At 36.9% G+C, this 22,574-nt stretch overlaps 1 protein-coding gene and 1 pseudogene across 2 annotated transcripts in view; one reads left to right on the forward strand and one right to left on the reverse strand.

The window, feature by feature from the left end:
- Positions 1-1,883: 1,883 nt before the first annotated feature.
- Positions 1,884-22,574, forward strand: part of LOC306639922 (uncharacterized protein) — a gene marked incomplete at its 3' end in the record, with an annotated part of 29,894 nt that continues 9,203 nt past the window's right edge. The window contains exons 1-4 of the mRNA XM_079103601.1: positions 1,884-2,120; positions 4,479-4,536; positions 20,977-21,075; positions 21,254-21,347. Of these exons, the coding sequence (XP_078959727.1) occupies positions 4,480-4,536; positions 20,977-21,075; positions 21,254-21,347 (250 nt within the window). The 5' untranslated portion in view covers positions 1,884-2,120; position 4,479. The remainder of the gene's footprint in view (positions 2,121-4,478; positions 4,537-20,976; positions 21,076-21,253; positions 21,348-22,574) is intronic.
- Positions 8,474-9,921, reverse strand: LOC306640244 (14-3-3 protein zeta/delta-like; annotated as a pseudogene). The gene has a single exon. The product of its transcript is annotated as a 14-3-3 protein zeta/delta-like (transcript).

Here is a 22,574-nt window from a genome sequence, read left to right on the forward strand (position 1 = left end):
GAATACTAAGTGAGCCCAGCTGTAAAGTATCCGAGTGAAACTAAGGAAGGGGAAGGGAGAGACTGAGGAGGGACATCACACATTGGGTAGAAATAAAGGTTATATAAAATAGACCAAAACCTTGGGGTTTATGATCAGTTTGATTAACACAAACGGATATTCAGGACATAGAGTATGGGATGCTCTCTAGAAAGGCATATTAAAATAGAATTTGAAGGAAGTTCTGATTGTCCCATTATACTCTTGTTGTATTAAACAATAAGTGACAAAAGTCAAGGTTCTTTTGAAAGATATTAAAGTAATTTGAGCCATTGGGAAAAGTTTTCAGAGTTTACAGAGATGTGAGAGTGGCTTAGAGACTAAAACACTGGGGACTAGCGTCTGTTGATCTACAGCCTCCAGCAGGTGTCCATTCTCCTCCACTTCTTTTCCCAACTCACTGATGTCCTTCCCATGTATATGTGTGGTAGATCATGTTAGATCATGGAGATCTAATGGGCAAGTCATCCTGACTGATGGGCAAGTCATCCAAGAGCTTCAGTGCAGTAGTTGGTAATGTGTTTATGCTAAGGCCTGCGATTGAGACCCCCATTCAGCTTATTTTCCAGAATCAGAAACAAAAACAGAAAGAGCTCTGACTCTTGGTCCTTTGAGTGTAACCTTGTGTCAGTAATCTGAATCTTCACAGGATGTAGATTTAAAGGTTGGAGGGTGCCACTGAGTCCTGAAAATGAGAGACTGGGGAGTGGGATCCCAAAGGAAGAATGATATTTCAATAATATTTAGGGAAACACAGGCACAATTACCAGTATTCGGCTTTTGTAGCAGTCTTTCCTCTTGAGTTTCTGATTGCCTATATACATAAGTGCTTACTAGGTCATGTGGCTCTGAATAAAGTGGGAACTATACAGGTAAAAAGGTATTTTATAATTTATAATATTTTAGTGTGCTTGACCATAGTATTCCCAATAACACCATATGCTTGAACATTCAATGTTGAAAAATTTTTTAAGGTTTCATGAAACTCAGTATACTGTTTGTGGTAAAGGGAAACAATAGGTTTATTTATTTATTTATCTATTTGGATGGGTTCTGAGATTGTAATCAGGTGCACTCACCCACTGAGCTACATCCCCAGTCTTACTTTGTGTTTTATTTAGGGACAGAGTCTCCCTGAGTTGCTTAGGATCTTGCTTGTGCTGAGTTATTTTTGTTTTTGTTTTTGTTTTTCCTTTCTCTTTTTGTACTGGGAACCAAACCCAGGGATGCTTAACCACTGAGACTTATCCCAAGCCCTTTTGTTTTATGTTCTGTTTTGTGACAGGGTGTTGTCAAGTTGTAGAGGGCCTCACTAATTTGCTGAGGCTGGCTTTGAACTTAAAATGCTCCTCCCTCAACCTCCCAGTTTGCTGAGATTACAGGCATGCATCACCACACCCTGCAAAATGGGGTATTTTCTGTAGGTGATAGCCATGCTGAAGAACCAGTACCATAATTTTCAAGCTAGCTTACTTAGTATTTGATCCATGGATAACCAAGAGAGAGGGCAGTCTAAATCTTTCTCCCTTGTTTTGGGTTATCAAAGGTCTGTTCCACTTCAGGTAAAAAGAAAATTTTATGACAGCTATTAATTGGATTTCAAGTTCAGCCTTTAAGACAGGCAGTTTCTGAGAATAAACTGTTTTCAAGTTCTGCCAGTATAGTGGCTGTCAATCTGAAATGGAATTAAGAGTGTGTTCATCCAGGGGCTGTGTTGCGGCTCAGTGTAGAGCACTTGCCTGACATGTGAGGCACTGATTTAGATTCTCAGCACCACACATAGATAAATAAATAAATTAATTAATTAATTAAATACCCATCAACAAAATGGGTATGTTCATTGACTATTTCGTAGTTTGAAAAAGTTGAGGCAGAGTTGTATAATACAACTTATATTTTAATCAAATCAGTCAAGAAATAGCATTTCATATAGGTGAATCCAAATTTTCACCAGAGTTTATTAAGAAAAACCTACCTACCCACTTTATTATACATTTTTGCTCTAAAGATGTCCCACTAAAACTGATCCTGATGGTGCCTGTCTTACATTGGATGAGCTCTACTATCAATTTCATTTAAAGGTAAAGTGATCTTTTGTGCAATTAATTTTCTTGCTCAATATTGAGTTTTGAGGGCTGGGGAGATAGCTCAGCCTGTAAAGCACTTGCCTCACAAGCGCAAGGCCCTGAGTTCGATCCTCAGTACCGCAAAAAAAAAAAAAAAAAAAAAAAATTGAGTTTTGAGGTGTTAATACTTGAAACATAGCAGTGGTTTCCCTGATATATTTTTTGCAAATTTGCTCAGAAAATAAAAACATTTTAAGAGAATTACATTGATATTTTTTAACATGTATAAATGCCAGTGTTCCATTGAGTAGTTTAGTGTAGGGGGGCTGTAGGAAAAAGTGGGATGGAAAATACATATGACAGTAAAACTGTATTAGGAATAAATGTCTCATTGCAGACGAAATAGGAAATTTGGTCAAGGCTTTTTTGTTAGGTTTACATTAGTGTGAAATTTAAACCATAGTTAAATGATTTTTAACATTCATGCCAAGTTATGTTTTGTAGAATCATGGAATTTCCCTCATGCCTTTAATTTGAAATAAGTAAAGCACATTGCTTGCAGTTTTTTTTTTTTTTTATTGGATCCTTTATATTTTACTACCATATATTTCTAGGAAAACTTTTTCATTATTTCTATTCTTGGCTCCATTTTTACGCTAAAATAATGTTAGAAATTTTGGAAACATAGAAATTTAGAATATGTATATTAATTTATTCATCAGAGGCTGCAGTTGTAGCTCATTTGTACAGCCTAGGCTGTGTGAGACACTGGGTTCAATCTTCAGCATCACATAAAACTAAGTAAATAAATAAAGGCATGAAAATATAATAACATTATAAAATATTTTCATTTAAAAGGGATTTCACCATGCTTTCTGGCTCTTTCCACTTAGATTATATTTAAAACTCTTCATTTCATTTAAGTTAGATGTCTTGTGAAAAATAATAACCAGTTCTAGAAGCAGAGACTCTCAATAACCATATGATTATGTTAGTTTTATAATTTTTTGTATCATAGTATCTAAAAGTATCCAAGCCCTTATGTCACATTCTGAGATCCCAAATTTTAAAAGTTATTTGCTTAGTTATGTATCTATTCACTTTATAGCTTTCTATTTTTAATGAGCTTTTCAAAGTTAATAAATATATTTGCATATTTTCTGGAGCAGCTTCACTAAGGTTTCAAATGTAAAAAAACTTCTTAATTTTTTGAACGTGAATAAATGTGTAGAAAAAATTGCTATATAATGAAGTTTTCTAAATAACATACATGAAATGTCTATCAGTTAACTCTACTGAATTCTAAAAATTATGCTTTTAAGTTTGTATTCACTTTTGATTTATGGGGTGTATAAATTCAGGTGAGTTATCTTGAAATGTTGCCATAAAATGAAGCAGTCAAGTTAGAGAAATGTCATAAATATGAAAGTAGGAACCAGAATATCCTCCAAGCATCCTCTAATCATGAAGCATATATTTGGACTTAAGATGAAAATTTGCTAATTTTTTTAAATGATATACTCCAAGACTCAGTATTCCCTTGCAGAAAATATTTCTTCAGTATTAAGCTATGTCTTCTCATGCAGGTGAGAATGATTAGAGATAAGAGAGAGATCTGAAATGTTACTCCCCTTACCTCCAAAATAATTGCATAAATACTGACATTCATAAAACTATTTTATTAGTCCAAATTACCTAGGATAAATTATCTCGTGAGGTGAAAGCATAAGACCTGAGCTTTGTGCCATCTCTGTCACCATTCTTTGTTATTTAGTAATTCTTTTCTTTTAGTAACTGTGTGTGGTTTCCATTCACTGTCCCCACAAGATTGTGGCATTCTTCTCTTTCTTGGAAGGATCTACATTTATATTTACATTTATTGTTAGCTATTTAACACACAGGATGGACAGAGCTTATACTCTTTGTGATTCCAACGGATTTTTTTTAATAAGGTACTCTTAAAGCTCAGGTCTTATGCTTTCACCTCACGAGATAATTTGTGCCAATATAAGTCACAAAAGCTCATTCAAAATAGCACATTTAAATTTCTAATTTTTTTAAAAGTACACTCAACTATAAATGGCTATAATTTATCCTAGGTAATTTGGACTAATAAAATAGTTTTATGAATGTCAGTATTTATGCAATTATTTTGGAGGTAAGGGGAGTAACATTTCAGATCTCTCTCTTATCTCTAATCATTCTCACCTGCATGAGAAGACATAGCTTAATAAGAGGAAGAATTGAAGTTTGATTTTATATTGGAATGGGTCAGAAACATGTTCTCTTTCTCTTATATCCTGCAGTAAAGGAAACTGTTATGATAATTTTTTATATTTGGTGCATTTACACCTAAATATTTTTCCTTCTTAGAATGTCCCCAAAGAAGAAGAAGAATCACATCAAGCTTCTGTTGAATCAAGGAAAGAGGGTAAACTATTTGAAGAACACCTATTGCTGAGCTGCTCATTGATTTGAAATTATGGAGCTTTTTCCTATACTCTCTACTTTGTTTTTATTATTGTAGAACCAAGCACTCACACTAGGGAACCAGAAATCAGAACATTACCTGAAAACTGTAATGCTGATCGTAAAAAGAAAAAGGTGGTTGAAACCACTCCTGTGGAACCTTGCTGCATAAAGAACGATCGTTTGCTGTTCACATTTGTTGGCCCAAAGGTAAAATTTTTTAAGAAATATTTTCTCAGTTGTTTTTACGTATCATCTCTCATATGCACATAATGATGCCAAATAACCTAGGTATAGGTTTTAGGCCTCAGAGTCCTAATAACAAGGATAACAACAGTTGTGGTTTATGTATAGAATCAACATTTGTAGAATATGGTGGGAGTAGTCAATCCTGTGGTAAATCAGCATATAACAAAAGAATCAGAATGTAAGCCAAAAGTATGACTTCATTAATATAAATAGGAAAATTCATTTATGAAGGGAAAGTTATACTTGGCCTTTGGTATGTTATGGTAAGTTCCTCCTCTTTCTAGTTCCTCAAGGCTTTGTAATGAAGGGCCATTGAATATTGTCAAAGACTTTTCCTGCAACTATTGAAATTATCTTATGATTTTTGTCCTTGATTCTTTATCTGGTGTATTAGTTTTATTAGTTTTCATATATTAAACCATTCTTGCATCCTTTGAATAAAACCAGCTGGATCATTGTGTATGGTGTGTGTGTGTGTGTGTGTGTGTGTGTGTGTGTGTGTGTGTGTGTCCAGAGACTTAACCAAGGTGTACTCTACAACTGGCCACACCTCCAGCTCCTTTTGTTGTTCACTTTGAGCCCAGGTCTCTAAATTTCCCACGTTGATTGAAACTACAAATCACCTGACACAACCTCCTGAATTTCTGGGACTGCAAAAATACACCACTTTGTCTAGCAGTGTTTGTTGTTTTTAATGTGATGTTGAATATATTTTACAAGTATTTTATGAAGATTTTTAGACTACAGCCCTCAAGGATATTGGCCTGTAGTCTTCTTTCCTTGTTGTGTCCTTATTTTCCTTTTCAATCAGGGTAATACTGACTTTGTAGAATTACTTTGGAAGTGTCTTTCCTTCTCTCTTATATATAATGGTGGGTCATTGGTATCAGTTCTTCTTTGAATATCTGATAAAATTCAGCCCTGTGTTCACCTCTGGTCCTGGAGGCTTTTGTAAACTGCTTCAATATAATACGCTGTTATTAGGTTGGTTTTTTGCATTCCTTTGATTCATATTTTGAGTTGTTTAGATTCATATCTAGTACTTCATACATATATTCTAGGCTTTCCATATTTTACTATGTCAGTCTTCATAATGTTTTTCTAGATATCCCTGTTTGTTGAACAATAGGTTTTCCAAATAATTCCTAGTAGTGTTCTGGATTTCAGTGTTGTCTGTTGTAATATTTCTCTTTTGGTTTCTAGGTTAATTTATTTGTTTCTTCTTTCTCTTTCTTTTCATTACCTCAGTTAGGGGTTTATCAATCTCGATTCCCTTTTCAAAAATAAACTCTGTTCCTTTATTACTTTGTATTTTTTAAAATTTTCTATTTATAGTTAAAACTCTGATAATTAATATTTCTTTTATTCTTCTTGTTCAAATTGATTTGTTGTTGTTTTTCTAATACCTTGGGTTGTAACATTAGGTTTTTTATTTGAAATCTCTCAGATTTTTAAATGTAGAAAGTCATTTTTATGAAGTTTCCTCTTACAACTGCTTTTGCTAGATCAGGGGAGAGAGAAGGGGAAGGTAAAAGAAAGGGACTACTATGTAAATTTATGTATTTGTCATAAAGAATCCCACTATTATGTATGAATATGCTTCAATTAAAGAAAATAAAACACTGGAAAAAAAAGAACTGTTTTCATTGTATCCCATAGATCCTGGGATGCTGTGTCTCTATTCTCATTTCATTCTGAGGTTTTTAAAAATTGACCCCAACTTCATCAGTGATCCATTAAACATGCAAGTGTATTGATCATTCTCCAAGTGTTTGTACAGTTATTGTAGATTTTTATTGCTGTTTAATTCTTTTTCTTAGTTCATTGTTATACATAAGATCAGGGTTCATTTTGACAGAATTATAAAGCATGGAATAAAACTTTGTCCAATGAAGTACCCAATACTTTCCCGTTCCTTTCCATCCTTTCTCCTGTTATTACCTTTCCTCTAGTCCACTGATCATTCTTCTGTTTATTTATAGTTGTCTTAATTTGTGCTTTATGGATATACATAAAGGTCAAAATCACAGTGGTATTCTTACATGTATACACAGGAAAGTTTGTTCAGATTCATTTCTTTCCCTCCTCTCTCCAGCCTTAATTCATTTCCTCTACTCATCTGTTCTCTCTTTTATTTTTCATAAAATTCCCCATTTTTACCCTTTTTTTATTTTTTATTTTTTTGGGTGCTGGGGATCGAACCAGGACCTTGTGCTTGCAAGGCAAGCACTCTACTGACTGAGCTATCTCCCCAGCCCCTTACCCCTTATTTTTGTCTACTGTCTTCAAATGACAGAAAACATTCTTCAAATGATGGAAACCTTTTACTTTCTAAGTCTCTTGTCTGTTTCACTTAGCATGATATATTTTCTTTTTTTTTCCCCATCATCAATATTTATTGAGTGTTTACAGTGTACTAGGCACAATAGAACATACAGAAAACATTGTCCCTGCTCTTGAGGAGCTTACATTCTAAAAGGGGGAAAATACAACTCTTTTAAAATGGCATTTTGTTTGGTGTTTTCTGTAAAGTACTGAGGAAATATTCTGTAGGGTGAGCTTCGGGTATAATTTAGCCCCATCATTATTTAAAGAGAGGAAGAGGAAGGTTTTTAAAGGCAGACAATGACAGACCATTCAGGATTGGTGGGGTTTACAGGGAGATAAACACAATCTCATCAACTAAAGAGAGATGTGCTGCAGTTAACAGGATATGGGGAATAGTTGATGGGATGCAAGCACAGGAAGCAGGGTGGGTATCTTAGACATTGAGTGGAGCCAGAAAGATTATGTGGCCTTTTCCCAAGTACATGGTCACCAAATAGGAATGGTTGGTGACAAGTCAGAAGGCTAAAAAAGGAAGGTAATCTTGTGCACCTGACAAATAGAATAAAGGATCAAAAATTGAAGGCAGGCCATAGAATATCAAGAAATTCTTAAAAGCCAAAATGATTTGAAAGCACAAAACTTACAGTTAATGCTACCCAGTGTCATGATGGGCCAAGGACAGTGTGGCTTCCTAAGTTAGAAAATGCCATATACCAAAATTTTGAATGGAATATAATACGCTTTCCAATCAATCTCAATGTCCCCCAGAAATTTTTTTTTTTTTTTTTTTTTTTGGTGGGGAGGGAAGAGGGGGAACATGGGACATGGTTGAGAATCGTAGTTATATTAGTAGTCTTTTTGTTGTTATAAACTTTGCATTTAAACTTGGTAAAAGCCCATTGCTGCCAAGAGGGAATAAGGAATACATTTCCAAGAATGTACAATTTACTTTAGAGAAGTTTCAAAACCAAAAGACTAATTTACATGAAAAGCTGTAGAGAAAGTAGTTGAAAAGTCCATTCATAAAACTTTTGTTCCCCTTACATGAACTTAATACATGGGTTCTTAACAATTATGCTTGAATTGCTCATGAAAATTTCATAAGACATTAAACAAAGCTAGCCATCATCTCAAGTTATTTCCATTAACTATTTTTACAGCACACGTGTTTAGGCAAGTATCCAAAAAAAAAAAAAAAAAAATCAAAAGCAAAAAAAAAACCTTACAAAAAGTTAAATACATGGGTTTTGTTTTGTTTACTGCTGAGCTTGATATATATAAAGTAATGGATATTAAGCAATTCAGTTTCACTACACCTTTACTTTTATATTTGTTCTTAGGTTGCCTAAAACATTTAAATACAAATAAAATGTGTAGCAAAAATAATGAAAGCAAACAGCAGGTAACTTTACAAATAATGGAATGTGAACCCTTTGTGCCCTTATCCAGAGTAAATTGGGTCACAACTTTGTTCAAAGGAGCACTTCTGCAGCTATAGTCAAAGCTGTGCACACTGAGATTGACTATTCCACAGAAACACATGATTCGCACATGTAGGATCCATGGAATATCTGTTTCTATTACATCCTTGTAAGTGCTCCAAACCTTAAAGTACCTACAATAACTACACCTGTGACTGGAACCAATGATCCATTTTATTCCCCACCGGGACAAACCAATATGTAGACAGTTTTCTTTGGTAAGACATGGAAGCAGTTTTAACACTGGCCCTGTGAAGACACAATGTACCTAAAAGTACTATGCCAAACATTTATAACTTGTATAAAAATTTCACATCCCCATATTGGCCACCTCAAGATGAAAACAAATAACTCCCTAAATGTTAACTGACTCTACTCCCCTAATATTAAACATAAAAACCACATGGGAAATATAGAAATTCAAATAGAAGTAACATAAACCTGTCAAATTATAAACAAAAAACTATTTGTGGGACAGCATGGTTGACAAATGGTCCACTGTGTAAATTTTAGAATGAGGCAGACAAAAGTTGGAAGGCCAGTTAATTTTCCCCTCCTTCTCCTGCTTCAGCTTTGTCTCCTTGGTATCTGATGTCCACAATGTCAAGTTGTCTTTCAGTAATTGCATTATTAGCATGCTGTCTTTGTGTGATTTTTCACTTAATGTATCAAGTTGAGCAATGGCTTCATCAAAAGCTGTCTTTGCAAGAGAGCAGGCTTTCTCTGGTGAGTTCAGAATCTCATAATAGAACACAGAGAAGTTAAGGGCCAGACCCAATCTGATAGGATGTGTTGGCTGCATTTCCTTTTTGCTGATTTCAAAAGCTTCTTGGTAGGCTTGTTGTGACTGATCCACAATCCCTTTCTTATCATCACCAGCAGCAACCTCAGCCAAGTAACGGTAATAGTCTCCTTTCATTTTCAAATAGAAGACTTTGCTCTCTGCTTATGAAGCTTTGGGGATCAAGAATTTTTCCAAAAGGGACAGTACATCATTGCAGATAAATCTCTTAGCTCACTCTCAATTTTCTCTCTGTATTCTCCAGGCATCTGCTGCTTTTTCTCAGCAACTTCCGTCTTTTGCTCACTACTTGAGATGACCCTCCAAGATGACCTAAGGGCTCCTGCAACATTTTTATAAGCAACTGAGAGAAGATTCCTCTCCTCATTAGACAATTCAGCTCCTTGCTCAGTTACAGACTTCATGTAGGCTGCCATGTCATCATATTGTTCAGCCTGCTCAGCCAGTTTGGCCTTCTGCGCCATCTCATTTTTATCCATGACTGTATGTTCTGGCAGTATGCTGGCCTGGCCAGATCTCACCCACTTTCGGCCAGGTCCTCCCCCCACCCCCAGGTCCCCAGAGTCCCCAGCCCCTCCACAGTGGGGTGTGGAGGCTGCACAAGGTTGATATATTTTCTTGTTTCATTCATTTACCAGCAAATGCCATGATTTCATCCTCATTTATGACTTAGTAAAACTTCATTATAGGGGCTGGGATAGTAGCTTGGTTATAGAGCACTTGCCTGGCACATATGAGGAACTAGTTTTGATCCTCAGCACCACATTAAAAAAGTAATAAAGATAATGTGTTCATCAACAAATAAAAATATTAAAATATCATATATACACACACATCTGTATACACATTTATGTACATATATGTATGTGTGTGTATATGAGTGTGTATATATATATATATATATATATTGCTTGTTTATTAATCTGCTGATTGGTACCCTACATTGCCTGGCTATGTTGAATTGTGCTGCTATATACATTATGTTTTTACCAATATATAGTATGCTTATTTTAGATCTTTTGAATATGTATTAGTAACTGAGATAGCTAGATTATATGGTGGTCCCATTAGTATTGTTTTCAAGTTTCTCTCTAATGCTTTCCAGGGTGATGGTGCTTATTTGCAGTTCCATCAACAACACATGAGTGAACCTTTTCCTTGCATCCCTGTTAACATATATTAATAGTTGACATTGTATTTCCCTTACTGCTAGACATGTTGAACATTTTTTATGCACTTATTGTCATCTGCATTTCTTTTTTTTTATTGTAAACAAATGGGATACATGTTGTTTCTCTGTTTGTACATGGCGTAAAGGCATACCATGTGTGTAATCATAAATTTACATAGAGTAATGTTGTTTGATTCATTCTGTTATTTTTTCCCTTCCCCCCACCACTCCCACCCCTCTTTACCCTCTATACAGTACTTCCTTCCTCCATACTTGCCCCCTTCCCTAACCCTGACTCTAACCCTAACACTAAACCTTCCCTCCCCACCCGTGATGTGTCATCCTCCACTTAGTAGCGATATCATTCGTCCTTTGGCTTTTTGAGATTGGCTTATCTCACTTAGCATGATATTCTCCAATTTCATCCATTTGCCTACAAATGCCATAATTTTATCATTCTTTATGGCTGAGTGATATTCCATTGTATATATAAACCACAGTTTCTTTATCCACTCATCAATTGAAGGGCATCTAGGTTGGTTCCACAGTCTGGCTATTGTGAATTGAGCAGCTATGAACATTGATGTGGCTGTATCTCAGTAGTATGCTGATTTTAAGTCCTTTGGGTATAGGCCAAGGAGTGGGATAGCTGGGTCAAATGGAGGGTCCATTCCAAGTTTTCTAAGGAATCTCCAAACTGCTTTCCAGAGTGGCTGCACTAATTTGCAGCCCCACCAGCAATGTATGAGTGTACCTTTCTCCCCACATCCTCGCCAACACCTGTTGTTGCTCGTATTCTTGATAATCGCCATTCTAATTGGGGTGAGATGGAATCTTAGGGTGGTTTTGATTTGCATTTCTCTTATTACTAGAGATGTTGAACATTTTTCCATATGTTTGTTGATTGCTTGTAGATCTTCTTCTGTGAAGTGTCTGTTCATTTCCTTAGCCCTTTTGTCGACTGGATTATTTGAATTCTTGGAGTAGAGTTTTTTGAGCTATTTATAGATTCTGGAAATTAGTGCTCTATCTGAAGTATGATTGGCAAAGATATTCTCCCACTCTGTAGGCTCTTTCTTCGCATTGCTGATAGGTTCCTTTGCTGAGAGAAAGCTTTTTAGTTTGAATCTATCCCAGTGGTTGATTCTAGCTTTTATTTCTTGTGCTATGGGAGTCCTGTTAAGGAAGTCTGATCCTAGACCAACAAGGTGAAGATTTGGACCTACTTTTTCTTCTATAATCTGCAGGGTCTCTAGTCTGATTCCGAGGTCCTTAATCCATTTTGAGTTTAGTTTCGTGCATGGTGAGAGATATGGGTTTAGTTTCATTCTGTTGCATATGGATTTCCAATTCTCCCAGCACCATTTGTTGAAGAGGCTATCTTTTCTCCATTGCATATTTTTGGCACCTTTGTCTAGTATGAGAAAATTGTATTTATTTGGGTTTGTGTCCGTGTCCTCTATTCTGTACCATTGATCTACCTTTCTATTTTGGTACCAATACCATGCCGTTTTTGTTACTATTGCTTTGTAGTAGAGTTGAAGATCTGGTATTGCAATACCCCCTGTTTCACTCTTCCTGCTAAGGATTGCTTTAGCTATTCTGGGTTTCTTATTCTTCCAGATGGATTTCATGATTGCTTGCTCTATTTCTGTAAGGTACGTCATTGGGATTTTAATTGGAATTGCATTGAATTTGTATAGCACTTTAGGTAGTATGGCCATTTTGACAATATTAATTCTGCCTATCCAAGAACATGGAAGATCTTTCCATCTTCTAAGGTGTTCTTTAATTTCTTCCTTTAGTGTTGTATAGTTCTCATTGTAGAGGTCTTTCACCTCTTTTGTGAGATTGATTCCCAAGTATTTTATTTTTTCGAGGCTATGTGAATGGGGTAGTTTTCCTAATTTCTCTTTCTGAAGGTTCATCACTTATGTATAAAAATGCGTTGGATTTATTGATCTTGTAACTTGCTACTTTACTGAATTCACTTATGAGTTCTAAGAGTTTTCTGGTGAAATTTCCAGGTTCCTCTAAATATATAATCATGTCATCAGCGAACAGGGATAGTTTGAGTTCTTCTTTTCCAATTCGTATCACTTTAATTTCTTTGGTTTGTCTAATTGCTCTGGCCAGAGTCTCAAGAACGATGTTGAATAGAAGTGGTGAAAGAGGGCATCCCTGCCTTGTCCCAGGTTTTAGGGGGAATGCTTTCAGTTTTTCACCATTTAGAATGATATTAGCCATGGGCTTAGCATAAATGGTCTTTACAATGTTAAGGAATGTTCCCACTATCCCTATTTTTTCTAGTGTTGTGAGCATGAAGGGGTGCTGTATTTTATCAAATGCTTTTTCTGCATCTATTGAAATAATCATGTGATTCTTGACTTTAAGTCTATTAATATGGTGAATTATGTTTATTGATTTCCTGATGTTGAACCAACCTTGCATCCCTGGGATGAAACCCACTTGATTATGGTGCACTATCTTTTTAATATGTTTTTGTATGCGATTTGCTAAAATTTTGTTGAGAATTTTTGTTTCGATGTTCATTAAGGATATTGGTCTGAAATTTTCTTTCCTTGATGAGTCTCTGTCTGGTTTAGGTATCAGGGTGATATTGGCTTCATAGAATGAGTTTGGGAGGGTTCCCTCCTCTTCTATTTTATGGAATACTTTGAGAAGTATTGGAATGAGCTCTTCTTTAAAGGTTTTGTAGAACTCGGCTGAAAACCCATCTGGTCCCAGACTTTTCTTTGTTGGTAGGCTTTTGATGACTTCTTCTATTTCAGTACTTGAAATTGGTCTATTTAAATTGTTTATGTCCTTCTCATTCAGTTTAGGAAATTCATATGTCTCTAGAAACCTGTTGATGTCTTCGAAATTTTCTATTTTGTTGGAGTATAGATTTTCAAAATAGCTTCTAATTATGTTTTGTATTTCAATCCTGTCTGTTGTGATATTTCCTTGTTCATTCCGAATTTTAGTGATTGGGGTTTTCTCTCATCTTCTCTTTGTTAGTGTGGCTAAAGGTTTATCAATTTTGTTTATTTTTTTCGAAGAACCAACTATTTATATTGTCAACTTTTTGTATTGTTTCTTTTGTTTCAATTTCATTGATTTCAGCTCTGAGTTTAACTATTTCCTGTCTTCTACTACTTTTGGTGATGGTCTGTTCTTCTTTTTCTAGGGCTTTGAGCTGTAGTGTTAGGTCATTTATTTGTTGAGTTTTACTTCGTTTATTAAATGCGCTCCATGAAATAAATTTCCCTCTAAGAACTCCTTTCATAGTGTCCCAGAGATTTTGATATGATGTTTCTTTGTTCTCATTTACCTCTAAGAATTTTTTAATTTCCTTCCTAATATCTTCTGTTATCCATTCATCATATAATAGCATATTGTTTAATCTCCAGATGTTGGAATAGTTTCTGTGTTTTACTCTTTCATTTATTTCTAACTTCAATCCATTATGATCTGATAGAATACATGGTAGTGTCTCTATCTTCTTGTATTTGCTAACATTAGTTTTGTGGACTAATATATGGTCTTTTAGAGAAGGATCCACGTGCTGCTGAGAAGAAAGTGTATTCGCTCTTGGTTGGATGGTATATTGTATAAATGTCCATTAAGTCTAAATTATTGATTGTGTTATTGAGATCTATGGTTTCTTTGTTCAATTTTTGTCTGGAAGATCTGTCCAGTGGTGAGAGAGGTGTGTTAAAATCACCTAGTATTATTGTGTTATGGTCTATTTGGTTTCTGAAATTGAGAAGGATTTGTTTGACATACATGGATGAACCACTGCTTGGGGCATGGATGTTTATGATTGCTATATCTTGCTGATTTATGCTTCCCTTAAGCAGTATGAAATGACCTTCTTTATCCCTTCTGACTAACTTTGGCTTGAAGTCCACATTATCGGAAATGAGGATGGATACTCCAGCTTCTTTGCTGAGTCCATGTGCATGATATATTTTTCTCCATCCTTTCACCTTTAGTCTATGGGTATCTTTTTCTATGAGGTGAGTCTCTTGCAGGCAACATATTGTTGGATCTTTCTTTTTAATCCAATCTGCCAGTCTATGTCTTTTGATTGATGAATTGAGGCCATTAACATTCAGGGTTATTATTGAGATATGATTTGTTTTCCGGGTCATTTGGTTCATTTTTTAATTTTATTTATTTATTTGTTTGACACAACTTGGTTCCTCCTTTATTTGACAATTCCTTTAGAATAATTTCTCCCTTTGCTGATTTGCTTCTTTGTTTTTCATCTCTTCCTCATGGAATATTTTCCTGAGAATGTTCTGTAATGCTGGCTTTCTTTTTGTAAATTCTTTTAGCTTTTGTTTATCATGGAAGGATTTGATTTCATCGTCAAATTTGAAGGTAAGTTTTGCTGGGTATAAGATATTTGGTTGGCATCCATTTTCTTTCAGGGCTTGAAAAATGTTGTTCCAGGCCCTTCTAGCTTTTAGGGTCTGGATTGAAAAATCTGCTGATATCCGTATTGGTTTCCCCCTGAATGTAATTTGGTTCTTTTCTCTCACAGCCTTTAAAATTCTGTCTTTATTTTGTATGTTAGGTATTTTCATTATAATGTGCCTTGGTGTGGGTCTGTTGTAATTTTGTGTATTTGGAGTCCTGTAAGCCTCTTGAACTTGATTTTCCATTTCATTCTTCAGATTTGGGAAATTTTCTGATATTATTTCATTGAATAGGTTGTTCATTCCTTTGGCTTGTTTCTCTAGGCCTTCCTCAATCCCAATAATTCTTAAATTTGGCCTTTTCATGATATCCCATAGTTCTTGTAGATTCTGTTCATGATTTCTTACCATCTTCTCTGTTTGTTCAGCTTTGTTTTCAAGGTTAAATATTTTGTCTTCAATGTCTGAGGTTCTGTCTTCCAGGTGTTCTATCCTATTGGATATGCTTTCTATGGAGTTCTTAATTTGGTTTATTGTTTCCTTCATGTCAAGGATTTCTGTTTGGTTTTTTTTTCAATATCTCTAACTCTTTATTGAAATGATCTTTTGCTTCCTGTATTTGCTCTTTTAACTGTCGATTGGTGCGATCAATCAATGCTTGCATTTGCTCTTTCATCTCATCATTCAATGCTTGCATTTGCTCTTTCATCTCCTCGTTTGCTTCTCTGATCATTTTAATTATGTACATTCTGAACTCCTTTTCTGTCATTTCTTCTGCCATGCTGTCATTGGGTTTTATTGATGTAACATCTAGATTTGTTTGCAGCATTTTCTTTCCTTGTTTTCTCATGTTGTTCAGATATCAGTGGACCGCTGAGATATTGCAGATTTCCTCTGTTGATTTACAATGACCCTGAAGATTTCTATATATATCCCCTCTTAGCCTTCAGTAGGCTGAAGTCTTGGAGGAGGTTGATAATGCGGTGCTCCACAAGGAAGCTGCCTCTCTAGGAGTGGTGGCCTTCAGGTGGGGTATATTCCCTGCTAGTGGGCAGAGGTGCCTCCACTTGTTGACCAATGGTCATCCAAAGGGGACCTAGGCTGTGGGCTGAGGCAAGGCCTGTTTGAGCCTGTGTCTCTGGTTTTACCGTCCTTGTGGGGAAACCTCACCAGGCAGGGAAGACTCACCCAGTGGGGAGGTCTCGCTGGTCAGTTTCCTCCTAGAGGTTCCCCTCAATTTACAGCTACTGCCTGGGCTGGGCTGCCTTCCTCTGCAAAGTTTCCAGGGACCCGGCCCTACCTCCTGGGCCTGGGAGCCTCACCCTTCGCAGATGAATCTCCTTAGGCTGCCCCTCCTCAGAGAATTTGCCCATAGGCCTGGAACCTTCGCTCCGCCCTAAGCCTGTCTCTGTGCGGCTCTTCCACCCAGAAGCCTCCTAGATCCTGGGACCCTGTTCTGCACCTAATCGCCTGGCTGCGTGGCCCCTCCTCTGAGCAGCCACCTGTGGCCCCGAACAATCGCTCTGAGTCCCAGAGACCCGCCACAGGCCTCTTCCTCCAGACAGCCGCCCAGTATGCCGGTGCGGTCACTAGGAGTCCAAGAAACTCACTTCGTGCCTCCTCCTCCCACCAACCACCCGTAGCCCGGGGAAATCAATCACTCCGAGTCGAAGTGACCCTCCCCGTTCCTCCTCCTCCTCCAGGTAACCCCCTGGGTGTTCAGGAGTATTCGCTCTGAGTGGCTCTGAATCTACGTGACCCACTGCACGTGTCCTCTGGGCAACCACCCGGAGCTCTGGTGTGGCCACTCGAGACCAAGCGACCCACCGCACTTCTCCTCCAGGCAGCCCCTGTGTTCAGGAGCGGTCGCTTTAAGTCCAAACAACTCACCAATCTCTGCCTCCCCTGAGCAGCCGCCTGGAGCTCTAATGCAGTCACTGTGAGACCAAACAACCCACTGCACTCCTTCTCCTCCTCCTCCTACTCCTCAGGGTAGGCCCCGGTGTTCAGAAGTGGTCTGAGTCCAAACAGCTCACCACGCAGCTCCTCCTCTGGCAACCGCCTGTAGCTCTGGTATATTCACTCCGAATCCAAGTGGCTACGCTCCTCCTCCTCCTCCTCAGGGCAGGCCCCAGTGTTCTGAGTCCACACAGCTCTCTTCGCCGCTCCTCCCCTGGGCATCCACCGGAGCCCCAGTGGTTACTCCGAGTCCCAGCGCTGTGCTGAGCGGCCTCCTCTACATTGCTCCATGTTGAACGAGTTCACTGCTCCAGCAGGGGGAGGGGCGTCTCGCCGGCAGCTCTACTTCACAAAGTTCCCTGCGTTCCGGGACTACTGCCCCAATCGGGACGCCTCCCCAATGGGAGAGAGTCACCCTGCTGCTTTGAGTTGGTTCCAAGTCTCTCAATATCTCCTCTTTTGAATCCTGAGTCCTAGAGCAACATGAAATGCAGCCACCCTCTAGGCCACCATCTTGAAACCCCCTTGTTTTGTATTCTAATACTTGATATATTAAGTTCCTTGTGTTACTGGAAACTATGTGTATTCTTCTGTTATCAGATGAAACATTCTGTAGACAACTGTTAAGTCATTCTGAGTTAAACTGTAGGAACTTTATTGATATTTTATTCAGGTGACCTTTTCACTAATGATGTTGTATTAAAGTCTCCTGCTCTAATGCGAAGAAAGAGCCTACAGAGTGGGAGAATATCTTTGCCAATCATACTTCAGATAGAGCACTAATCTCCAGAATCTATAAAGAACTCAAAAAACTCTACTCCAAGAATTCAAACAGTCCAGTCAACAAATGGGCTAAGGAAATGAATAGACACTTCACAGAAGAAGATCTACAAGCAATCAACAAACATATGGAAAAATGTTCAACATCTCTAGTAATAAGAGAAATGCAAATCAAAACCACCCTAAGATTCCATCTCACCCCAATTAGAATGGCGATTATCAAGAATATGAGCAACAACAGGTGTTGGCGAGGATGTGGGGAGAAAGGTACACTCATACACTGCTGGTGGGGCTGCAAATTAGTGCAGCTGCTATGGAAAGCAGTGTGGAGATTCCTTAGAAAACTTGGAATGGAACCACCATTTGACCCAGCTATCCCACTCCTTGGCCTATACCCAAAGGACTTAAAATCTGCATACTACAGAAATACAGCCACATCAATGTTCATAGCTGCTCAATTCACAATAGCCAGACTGTGGAACCAACGTAGATGCCCTTCAATTGATGAGTGGATAAAGAAACTGTGGTATATATATACTATGGAATATTACTCAGCCATAAAGAATGATAAAATTATGACATTTGCAGGCAAATGGATGAAATTGGAGAATATCATGCTAAGTGAGATAAGCCAATCTCAAAAAGCCAAAGGACGAATGATATCGCTAATAAGTGGAGGTTGACACATAATGGGGGGGAGGGAAGGGTTAGAGTTAGGGTTAGGGAGGGGGGCAAGTATGGAGGAAGGAAGTACTGTATAGAGGGTAAAGAGGGGTGGGAGGGGTGGGGGGAAGGGAAAAAAATAACAGAATGAATCAAACAACATTGCTCTATGTAAATTTATGATTACACAAATGGTATGCCTTTACGCCATGTACAAACAGAGAAACAACATGTATCCCATTTGTTTACAATAAAAAAAAAAAGAAAAAAAAAAAGTCTCCTGCTCTTACCTCATTGGGGCCTATCTGTCCCTAGAGGACAAGTAGTGTTTATTATATAAAATTGGGTGCACTCTCATTGAAGCATAAATATCTACAGCCATTTATCTTCTTTTTTGGTTTTTCCCATTACCAATGTGTAGTCACCTTCTTTGTCACCTGTGAGTAATTGTTGCTTGAAGTCCCATTCATCAAGTATGAGAATAACAACCCTTTCTTACCTTTGGCTTTCATTTGCATGGAATATCATTTTTCCATCCTTTCAGGTCTAGTATGTGAACATCTTTGGAAGTTAGCAGTGTTTCTTGCTGACAATATGCATTTGGGTGTATTTTAGGCTATGTGTTTTAAGTGGAGAATTAACAATTAAGTCATTTTTGCATGCATGTTAAAATAGTGAGGTGTGTGTTGCTTTCTAATATAGGATTCACTATTAATTCTCATCTGCTTATGTATTATTCTAGTAAAATGTATTATTTCCTATGCTCTCATGATGAATTTTGCTTTTCTTTTAGTTCACATCAGATTCCTCTGTGTATTTTCCACGATGTTTACTTATTTATCATAAATTATTTCAGTTAATTCTTGTCTTGGTCTTTATGTCTGCTTTGATTCTGAAGAATAACTTTGACACAGATAGAAAGCAAGGTTGGCAATATTTCTGTTTTAGCACTTAAAATGTACTGCTGGCCTTTAGAGTTATGCAGATGTATCAGCCTTTGTAAGTGATCTGGTGTTTCTTTCTGGAATTTATACAAACAATGGTTTGCTCTCAAATTTTGGCATTTTTACTGAAGTATAACCTGGACAGTTTCTTTATAGGCCACATCTATTTGGGCTTCAAAATGCATCCTGTGCCTAAATGTCCATTGTTCTCACAAGTAAGGAACTGTTTAGTTATATGCTCACTGACTTAAGTTTTTTGTGATATTGGTCTGTATCTCCATTCCTTCCTCAAGATCTGAGTCTTCCATTGGGTCTTTTAAACTTGTCCCAGAACTCTTTTACATGTTTTTGTTTAAAGTCTTTCATTTTTATTACTGTATGGAAGTCTACTTCATCCACATCATCTTCTGCCTGATACAGTATTTTGATGATACTTCCTACTCAGATATTTATTTGAGTTAGTGAATTTATCATTTTCAAAGTTTCTTCAGGAACTCAATTTCCTTGTTGGAATGTCCTTTCAAAATCTGTATTGAGTTCATTAACTTATTTCTTATTTCTCCTAGTTCCTCAATTATTTACAACCAATTATTTGAATTTTTATACAGCACATCTTCCACATAAATGTCTGTAGATTAAGTTCTCGGGGAACTTGGAGCTTTTGGTGGTTTCTTATTGTCTTGCTCTCTCATGTTTTCTGTGTTAATATGCATAGGTTTGTGCATGCATTTAAATAGAGTTCTTTTCCCTTCTTATTTGTGGTCATATTATTTTAACAGTTTCTCTTTTGATATAACCTGAGCATGGTTTATGTTTCATTGTTAAAGTCCTAACTCAGTGTGACAAAAGTTCTAGGATCACTCACTCATCCAAAATTCTTTAAGAATAAAGAATAACTACCAGTAGTAGCAAAAGCTTAGAAACAAAGCATATGTTTAACTTATAGAAAGTTAAAATGATCTCTGTAACATTAAATACCAATGAGAAGTGATGAGTGATGATGTACAATGAAGAACACTTTAGCCACTAGTGATTCCAAAATTAATATTAAATTATATAGGCAAACATGGGCTGGGAATGGTGGTGCACACCTGTTATCCCAGTGGCTCCGAAGTCTGGATCAGGAGGACCATGAGTCTAAAGCCACTTCAGCAACTTAGTGAGGCCATAAACAATCAGTGAGACTCTGTAAATAAAATGTAAAAGGGCTGGGGATGTGGCTCAGTTGTTGAGCACCCCTCAGTTCAATCCCTGGTACCAAAAAGTAAGTGGTGGAGGGGAAAAAGAGGGAGAATGAGGAAAATATTACAAATGGAATATTGAGCAGATACAGATGAAAGACAAGAAAACAAGTGCAAAGTAAACCAGTAAAACAATGATGAGAACATATGAAATAGAAAGATTAAAAACATAAATGATAACTAAAAAACATGGAGGACATTTAAAAAATGCCAGACCAAGAGGAGTATATGGTTTTCTCCTCCTGATGTAATTAAAATGTTGACACTTGTTTCCAGAACTTCTAGTTGTATAATATACCAGCTTGGGGAGGTTTCTGTGGAGCAACTATATTTCTACTTGTTTCTTCTCAATTCTAGCTCAAGCAGGCCAATGCTTCATTTGGAGACTTTAATGCAAACTTCCGTCCTTGCCTACCGGGAAGTGTTATGGAACCCTTATCAGCTGAAGAAGAGAAGGTAAAATTTACTTTATTTGCAGAGGATATACAAGCTTATGGTATAAAATATGTCAACTTTCTTTCAATGTCTAATTCTCTAATTTCTAAGTTTAATTTATTTTAAAACTGGAAAATTGGGTGTCACCTTAGTGATTAATAAACCTTTATGCATTCATTTTTGTTATTAATTTTGCCAGGCCATCTCTCTGAGTCTTCCTCAGAAATGCATTAGATATTTTCCTGATGATGCATATCTAAGAAAAAAACATAGCATATCAGGACCTACAGAAGGTAAGAACCACATATTATAAAATAACATTGGTTATAATGTTTATTTAAAACATGGATACTAGTAGATTCTAATAGTTGAAGAATTAAACAATAAATATATAGAAAGGAAAAAGAGTGAAATAGTATTAAGTGGCATATCTTATTAAGTTTCAGTAACAGATTAAATTGAGAATGTTAATAAAGGAGTTGAATCCCATTTTAGGATCTGCTTAGTTTGGAGGTCATCTCTGCCTCATCCCACGTGGGTGAGGAAAGGGTTAACTGCTGGAGGAGGATGTTGGCTGTTTTTCAGTCTATTTACCAAAAACTTATGTATGCAAGAAACACATAAGAGCCAATACTCTTTTTAAATGAGAGGGGGCATGACAGGTCTGGCCATACCATCTCTGGCCTCTAATAACAACAACAACAACTTGCCTAACACTCCTTTGTTTTTAATACACAGGTAAAGGGGGTTAAGACCTGGAGGAACTTCTTCTGTGATTGATAGGATAGAGAGGAGTTAGGGAAGCCATTCTCTTATGGGAGATATTCCAGAAGGAGACAGGGAACCACTGGCAAGCAGCACCACATGCTTCCTCGTAATCTGGGACAGAACTTTGTACCTGTTAGTTCCTGGAAATCAGGCCTCTGCATTCCATGGCTCAGCCTAGCCTGATTCTGCTAAATAAGGATGGCTTCCCATAGCTTATATCAGAGGAAAGTTGGTAAATAAAAAAGGGGAGAGAAGAGAGAACAAAGAATAAGAAAGTTAAATATCACAGACAACAAAAGAAAGCAAAAGAAGTGGGCACACATTTTGAAGGGAGGTAAACTCAGGTTAAACATTAGAAAGTGGAAGAGCACAGCATTAGAAAAAATTGTGTTTCCAGTAACAACACTGGGCTGAGAGATAGAGTAGAATTTTCCAACGGTTCTTTTCTTTATCAGCATTGGAAAGTAATTAAGAAATGCATGCCACATCATGCAGGGCTATATTTGTTTTGTCATAAGTAAATAAAACACATATGATGTATATAATTTAATGCCATGTGAAAGAGTTCTGACTTCCTAGAAAAGTAAATATGGTATAGAATAATATAATATGGAAATGAAAAAGGTAGGACTATTATGGAAGGATCAGCAAAGTGTACTCTGATAAAATATTCACTGAAAGACTATGAGTACTAATACACCTACAATTTGGGGAACAAACTATGAGGATTTCAAATAGGCAAGTTATGTTAA

Source organism: Sciurus vulgaris, assembly GCF_902686455.1.
Source record: "Sciurus vulgaris genome assembly, chromosome: 11".
Lineage (NCBI taxonomy): Eukaryota > Metazoa > Chordata > Mammalia > Rodentia > Sciuridae > Sciurus > Sciurus vulgaris.